This window comes from Ruditapes philippinarum, unplaced genomic scaffold (genome assembly GCF_026571515.1).
Source record: "Ruditapes philippinarum isolate M1 unplaced genomic scaffold, ASM2657151v2 ctg1938_1_1_1_1, whole genome shotgun sequence".
Classification (NCBI taxonomy): Eukaryota; Metazoa; Mollusca; class Bivalvia; order Venerida; family Veneridae; genus Ruditapes; species Ruditapes philippinarum.
Window position 1 is genome coordinate 68,810 of NW_026852073.1, and position 7,621 is coordinate 76,430.

Sequence of the window (7,621 nt, forward strand, 5' to 3'; positions counted from 1 at the left end):
GCTATACACCGCAAATAATCTGGGTTTTTTTTATCTAGCGCAAGTGATAATTCCATAAAATAGAAATATATTGCCAAAATTATCCCTGTTGAAACGACTGCCAAAAATACAACTGCGTCGTATCATATTTTATTTTCAACTGCGTCGTATCATTTCGTAAAAATCATTATTTTCTTAGAAATAAAAATCTCTTTTTAATGAAATTTAAGTAAATGATGCAAAATTATATTTCAAAGTTTATGGTGAACTCGGAAACGAATATATAATTGATTTGAAGGAAAAAAACGATAGATAAAGCAATATGAACTGCGTCGTATCCACACATTTTAATAAAAATTCTGCCCCGCTTCGAGTTGCAAGTTCGCTATAACTTTTGTTTTACAAAATAGTTGTGTAAGCAACATATACCGAACGAAGCGGAAAATAGTGTAGCGTGTTAATACATATATCTGGTTTTCAGTCATTTCTAACAAAAAAGAGTAATAAACAAAAACATACATTTTTCGTTCCAAGATGGCGGCGTTTGTTTACATTTTGTAGGATACGACGCAGTTTTGATTCCCAGCCCTGAACATATACCGAACGAAGCGGATAGTGTAGCGTGTTAATACATATATCTGGTTTTCAGTCATTTCCAACTAAAAGAGTTATAAACAAAAACATACAGTTTTCGTTCCGAGATGGCGGCGTTTGTTTACATTTTGTAGGATACGACGCAGTTTTGATTCCCAGCCCTGATCATGCAAATTTCAGGTCACAAGAATATATCCACAATTAATAACTACAGTCAACACAGAGAAAAATCTAAAATTTTGTATGCGCCACATGACATTGCACTTGCAAATAATGACACTTTATGTTATCCAAACTACACAGCATATCCTTAAAACAACACGCCGTCATTGACCTCGCACTCCCAGAAATTAAATTCAACAAATTCCACTTCAAATATAAATCACACTGGTGAATTCCATAGCATTTTTGCTGGTCCAATCCATGGTGGATCTTTCAATGTTTACATTAATCGCGCAAATAATGTATCCCCATCTTTTCCACACATAAAACGTAGAAGAATCATTGAAAGCGATAGCGATTCACAGAAGGTCGACATGTACACTTCAAATTTTATGTCGTTCCCACTATGATGACGACATGCATAGTGACATCACATGTTAATGCATAATTGTGTCAGAGTTAATTTTCATTATATAATGATGACATGAAATACTTATTCATGATACATATTTACATATTTAGAAAGCATCACACTGTTTTAATATTTAGACAATAAAAATTAAAAGTTATTGAAATACAAATTGTTGCACTATTTTATTTGCCCACTTATGAATAACCTTATTACTCACTGACCCCATTATCTGTTAAAGGGGAACTGAGTCTACTCTTGGCATATTAAAAGGCTTATTCGGTTTATGTGATAAAAATAATCTTACACTCGTGTCTTTTCATATTGAATTTATTAAACGAGTTGATTAAAAGTGATAAAATACGAGGCTCTGCACCAAATATAAAGGAGAAGAAAATATGTAGTAAATCGAAAATAATTACTGGTGTAATTCTGGTTCTGCCTCTATTGGTGATTTAAAAGGTAATTTTAAACACGTACCATTCATCACCTTAATGATAATTGCAATACAAATACAACAAGATACATTTTAAACTATAAATAAATGCAACCATTTATTTGATTATATTTACAGTAAAAGTGTACTGTTTTGATGCAATGTGCGGCTGTAGTCGTCCTTTATCTCAGACAATACACGTAATGTCTCTGGTTATTATGTTTACAGTAAAAGTGTATTTTTTACCATAATGCGCTTTTGGTGTTCCTCATATTGGCGTGGGAATTCAGAAAAAAGTGCAAATGTGGATGCAAGCAAAGTTTTTCAGGAAGCCATCTTTAGAGCCATGTTAATTTCAAAAGTGAAGTAGGCCTTATTTAAAAAATATCTTTGCTCATACAAGACCATCACACTTCCTTTTACTTATTACTTTCACTATTTTACTATTTATTTTTAACCTACCTTTACTTCCTTTTGTCGTATTTAAGGTATAGGTTATTGACATCTTCGGATGACATTGCATCATTTTCAAATTATCATGCTGCATACCATGACCAGGCTAAATCGTACCAAGCCTGAATGATTGTCAATTTCACTGTGCTAGCCGACATTCAAGATTTTCTTTTATTTCGTCTGTAGATGTTTATATTCTTTTAGAGGCTATGCATAGGAATATCTTCAATTATGTCTCCATATGTATTCAAATGCCTTTAAAGCAATCAAGTAATTTCCGATCGCTTTTTCACATTTCATTAACCATCATTTTTCAGTAATACATATTAATGTGATGTGTCAATTATATATTGTATGTTGTATATGTAATATGGTGATGGACTTCTTTTAAACCAAGTAATAAAATTATGTTCTGATCTGTCCATTGGCAACTAGACTTCCTATTTATTGACAATTAAAAATAACTAAACAATTAGCAAGATGACCTCGTTTCGCTATTAAGTTAAATTTGCGCTTGGTATTTTTAAGTATTATTTATTTATTTATTTATTTATTTATTATGTATTTTTTTTTTTTGCTTAAAGGCATTGCCTTTTTTATGTATGTTTTAATTTTGTATGGATGTTGTCGGTCTTTTTTTGTGATATGAAATATATTTATATATTGATATAATAATACTTATCAAAGTATTCATATACTAAATCACTTAAGAAAATATAAAACTTTTCAAAAGAAAATTCATTATTTATACTACCACGTCACCTATTTTTTTCTGACTTGATAACAAGGTAAATACTTTGAAATTAAAGTAAACCACATGCTCGCTTTTTAGACAAACCGATTCAAAAAAATAGGAAAACAGAATCCCTTAAGAAAATTGAGAATATTGCAGACTCGGTTTGATTGAGCCTGTTCATGTTGTACTGGAAAGTGCATGTTACCGTCCACGCCCCCCTAGCACTGGATTAAGCAGAATGTAACATTTAAACACACAAAAAACCATTATCGCATGAATCGGGTACATTTAAAGTGATGATTGAGACCGTCAAATGCTCCGATGCTTTCGAAGAACCCGGTGTTATAAACATAACCTGTGATATTGAAACAAGTGATACCGTGAACACATTTCGTGATGTGAAAATTGTTCGAATACAAGGTAATATTTGATACAGAACTTCTTTTAATCTTACACAACATAGTATTATATCAAATCCACACATTTCCATTGTGAAAAGTTGTTTTCGGAACCGAACGTTCGCGTGACCATTGACACTGACAATGATGGTTCCTTTACAACTCTGCTGTCTTCGTCAAACATTGGGTAATTAACATTATCAATAATCATTAATATTGATCAATTAGTAATCACATAAATCAGACAAGATTAGTAAATCACTACATGATTTTTGAAATCACTATTTATTTATTTATACATGTATATTTATTTATTTATATGATGAAATATGATTATTTTCATTAAGGTAGACCATGGGTAATGCATTACCTCCACTTTGAAGAGTATTCAAATAGGCTAAAATCTCTTGCAAACTACATTGAAATTGAGGGGCGTGGGTTCAAATCCCAGAAGGGGTATCTTTTTTTTCTTTCTTTTTTTCTTTTTAACATTATTTATGAATCTCTCTGATTCCTTATGGAAGAAAAATTGAAGAAATAAGGGTTTGATTTAAATTATTTAATTTTTGTAGGTATTTATTTGCTAAATAATGCCAAAATTATAGCAAATATGATACCAGATATTTTCAAAGTTTAATAAAATAAAAACTACACGGTAAAAGTATTTTATATTTCGCATGATCAACCAATATACCTTTAAGGAAATTTAGGCAAACTTTGAAAACAGCCCCTCATCATGGTAAATTTTAGGACTATTTTGAATAAGGCATTTTAGATTGGGAAATGGTAAAATTAGTGCTTAAAGTGGGTGGGGTAGGGTAACATTTTTATACATATTAAGAACATTTTGTTTAGAAACAAACATTTTGCTTGTGTTATTTGTTACCTGAATGTTATTATTTGTTTCTTAACAATGGGCAATAGAAAAACATTTTTATAATGATTATATAACAGATTATTTAGAGTTTCCTCATTTCTGAAAATTGGCCCTTCTAATGGCAAAGTCTTAGTTAAGAAATATATCCATAACTCATAAACCACACGGTAAATTTTATTTAAATTTTGCATACAGGTGACCTTGAAGACATATAACTGTCATATGTTGTCAATTTTACAGTTCCTTATGGTTCCCATTACCCATGGTCTACCTTAATTCATTAAACTGCAAACCCAATCATTCCGATGTTGTTTGTTATAAAATCAATATCTATGTGCCCTCTTCGTCTTATTTACATGACATAATTAAAATCTGGAAAAAGAGTGATCCTTCAAAAGCATTGATCACAACAAAATTACATAAAAATTGCAAACTCTGTATGAATAAGTCTTTACAGAGAGATAATGAAAAAGTGCCAATTCTGTAGATTTAGTTACATGTTATATAATTTATTGATGCAAATGAAATTAATAAATATCCTACTATCAATGAGCTACTAAGAACTTAATCTTATTAATTTATGGTAAAAAGCCAGATTATCTTTTTCAAGTGAGTAGCCGTATGTTTTGGGCCTCTTCAAACGGTGTAAGCAATACAAATGCAGCGTGGATTGATACCATAAGACAAAAGTGACATTTGGCCTAAAAAATGTGTAAAAGGAATAGCACAGGAAACATATCAGATGCACTGCAAAACCGTTAGAAGAAGCAACTGACCAAACAGTGTTCACATCTGATAGTGGCGTAAGGTGGCTATATGTATGATTTTGACCTTTGTTGTTGTTTTTGTTTTACTTTCTTCTGCACATATGTAAAATTACAATGTGTGTGTTAAAATCTTTTCAAACATGATAAGAAACCTTTATTTGCTTATTCGAATTGTTCAATTCTTATTTGACAGAACATTTCAACAATGGTAAGTCTGGCACTTTTGTTTTGGTACATTACTAATTTTACATAATTATATTGTATGTCAGACACTTTTTCTTATCGCTGACTTCTTATTTTATAGATACTTTATGCAATTCTAAACGTGTGATACTGTACCCGTATGACTGCGAACATATCATCGTTTGTGATAAAAAGAATCACTTCAATTCAGTTAAGGAAGTGAGAGCATGTGACAACAATGCATGCTATGACGACCAATCTGAAACATGCAGTCCGTGTTCGCCATCAAGAGGTTGTCCAATAACAGGTAATAGTGATAACTCGGTCACACTTTAACTAATTAAGTCTCAATCACATCAGCCGCACGAAATTTGGTTCGCACGATTTGTAGAGAAATATGAGAAATATGTGCCGTAGAAAAGTCTCAGGCAATTTCGCAGTCTATCTAGACAGATCTATAAATCTGTCTATTGACATTATATGATTTCGGATTGCAGAAGTCGCGAGATGCTCGTGTGGCAAACCTGCGGTCCTCGAAATACAAACCCTAAACGAGAACCTCTAGAAATCGTACGTCTGCCATATAATTGTCTTACGACAGTCTTGAGACATCCGATATTTGTAAAAAAATCGCAGAATTAATGTGCATGTTGAGAAATCAGTCTGCGACGTTGCGGACATTACATTTCAGCGTCTATTGGTTTTGTAAAATCAAGTACAAAAAGTATAAAACAACGCAAAAACGGTAAAAATGAAAATTTCGCAGACGCAGTTTATTTCAGCTTATTCATGACAGGTAACGATATACGCAAATTATCGTCAACGACAGCGTCACCGGCTGAAAGTTTGACACGAGTAGACTTTTCTTGATTTTTGTGCTTACATGACATTAAATTAATCCTATCTTATAAACCAAGTCTTTTGAATTTCAGACATTTTCTTCAGTGACAGACATTCAACTACTATTGGGGGACAACTTGACATTGTCTGTATCGTGGAAGACTTTAAAGGGCTTACTGACATTAAGATCACAGGGACTAATGAAGAGTCTGTATCGTCAATCAAATCAGGAGATAATATTCCGGATTTCAACACAATATCGAATGCGACCTATGTGAATGAAACGCATGGAATGCTCACAATACATGTAGTATTCCTTCAGTGCCATGATAAAACGACATATCTCTGTAGTCCAGAAGGAACTGGAGATGTACAGTCAGAAAACGAAATAAACCTTGACTATAATTTTTGAAAATGAATATATTAAACATTTTGCATGACAACATACTACATTACCTTAATTGAATAATATTTATTGCATACATAAATACACATTAATGTTTTTACATCAACAAATTTCACAATATACAAAAGGGTTTGGCCAAAAGTGTTTACAACATTATCATTGGCCATTCCACTATATCGAAGCTGAACTAACGCACAAGTTTAGTAATGATATGGTCGCAGGTTCTTTCCCAGCTCAAAAAAGTGAAGAAATGATTCGAAAAAAAAATATCATCAACATGTATCTTGCGGAACGAGATTAATCTTGTTATTCAGCTGGTTCATTGAGTTTTAACCTGTTTAGTTCCCTCTTAGTTTCTAATAACCATTATTGTCTTCTTAATGATTTGATCATTTGAAGATTATTCTTAATGAACTTGCGTAATTTAGAATTAAACATTTGTTATGGTAGAAAATAAGGATCTGTGGCGATTTGTTTAAGAAAATACAGTGAAATTTTCATTTTTTGTTATATCATTCTCGGTTTCGAAATTATACCACATTTATTACTTGACACATTGATGCAGTTACTCAAAAATCTCAGAAAACCAGATGACGTGCAGAGATTTTGAGGGAATGTCCCCAACCGTACCATTTTTTCACAAGCATTCAACATATTGTATAGATTGTGTATGAATAGTTAAATAATTGTATCATAAATGCAATAACTTATTTGTGTCTATAAAATGGGATTCACCCTGGATCATATTACTAGTTTATATAGAATGACATTTCTATGGGTTATTACAAACGATATAATACAGATGGTTTCAGATTTAAAGTAATGCGAATTTAGTCGTTACATACTTGTAGTATTTTATCAGAAGTTTAGTTCAGTGAAAACTGTATAATATTATATATAATATTTAATAATTATATATAATGAATATATATTACTAGATGGACTTTTGTCATTGGCAGCCGTAATGTGAGTAGCACGTGAAGAGTCTCAAAGATATTTAACTTAAAACGACATGTCTTTTGGAAAATCAGATTTTTTTACAAACTGATTCCTTAAGGTGCGTTTTTCATGGTCTTCTTTAAGACTTGCCTTATCATCTTCATCATCATTATCATCATCATCAGCAGCAGCAGCAGCAGCAGCAACAGCAACAGTATCAGCAATAGAAGCAGCAGCTGCAGCAGCATCGTCATCAGTCATATTCACCACCATCATCATCAACATCAGCTGCAGCAGCATTGTCATTAGTCATCGTCATTATAATCACCACCATCATCATTGTTGTCTTTGTCAACATTATCATCAACATTTCATTCATTTATCTGTTGTAATGATTATTAATATCATAATAATTGTTGTTTTTGTTACTGCTTTTTTGTTG

The 7,621-nt window shown here is 31.9% G+C and overlaps 1 protein-coding gene across 1 annotated transcript; it reads left to right on the forward strand.

Annotated features, from left to right (window-relative positions):
- The first annotated feature begins 3,065 nt into the window (after positions 1 to 3,065).
- On the forward strand, positions 3,066 to 6,246 carry LOC132748383 (uncharacterized). The gene is made up of 3 exons (XM_060737971.1): positions 3,066 to 3,189; positions 5,116 to 5,301; positions 5,927 to 6,246. Exons 1-3 carry the CDS (start codon positions 3,066 to 3,068, stop codon positions 6,244 to 6,246), a joined length of 630 nt encoding a protein of 209 aa, XP_060593954.1.
- The last annotated feature ends 1,375 nt before the right edge of the window (positions 6,247 to 7,621 follow it).